This window comes from Calidris pugnax, unplaced genomic scaffold (assembly GCF_001431845.1).
Source record: "Calidris pugnax isolate Ruff unplaced genomic scaffold, ASM143184v1 scaffold459, whole genome shotgun sequence".
Classification (NCBI taxonomy): domain Eukaryota; kingdom Metazoa; phylum Chordata; class Aves; order Charadriiformes; family Scolopacidae; genus Calidris; species Calidris pugnax.
In genome coordinates, this window is record NW_015091670.1 from 943,969 (window position 1) to 944,270 (window position 302).

Genomic DNA, 302 nt, shown 5'->3' on the forward strand with positions numbered 1-302 from the left:
CCTGGCTCTGCTGGGGCCGGGGGTGCGGGGGGCTACCTGGCAGCCCCCCCTGAGCCGCCCCGTTGTGCCCTTCCCTGCAGACGAGCGTTTCAGGAATATTACCAGGAGCACCTGGAGTACGCCTGCCCCACAGAGGACATTTACCTGGAGTAAGGGGACGGTCACTGTGTCTCCTGCTTCCGCACCCCCCTCCAGCCCCACAGACGGCCAGAGACTCTGTCTGACCCCACAACCAGCCGGCTTGGCCCCCCCTGCACATACTCCAGCCCATGCCCCACGGACTCCCCGCACATCCTCACCGC

The 302-nt window shown here is 66.9% G+C and overlaps 1 protein-coding gene across 1 annotated transcript in view; it reads left to right on the top strand.

Moving 5' to 3' along the window:
- MAPK8IP2 (mitogen-activated protein kinase 8 interacting protein 2) overlaps positions 1–296 on the top strand; it is a 10,395-nt gene extending 10,099 nt beyond the window's left edge. The window contains exon 16 of the mRNA XM_014961952.1: positions 81–296. Coding sequence (XP_014817438.1) covers positions 81–153 — 73 coding nt within the window. The 3' untranslated portion in view covers positions 154–296. The remainder of the gene's footprint in view (positions 1–80) is intronic.
- The last annotated feature ends 6 nt before the right edge of the window (positions 297–302 follow it).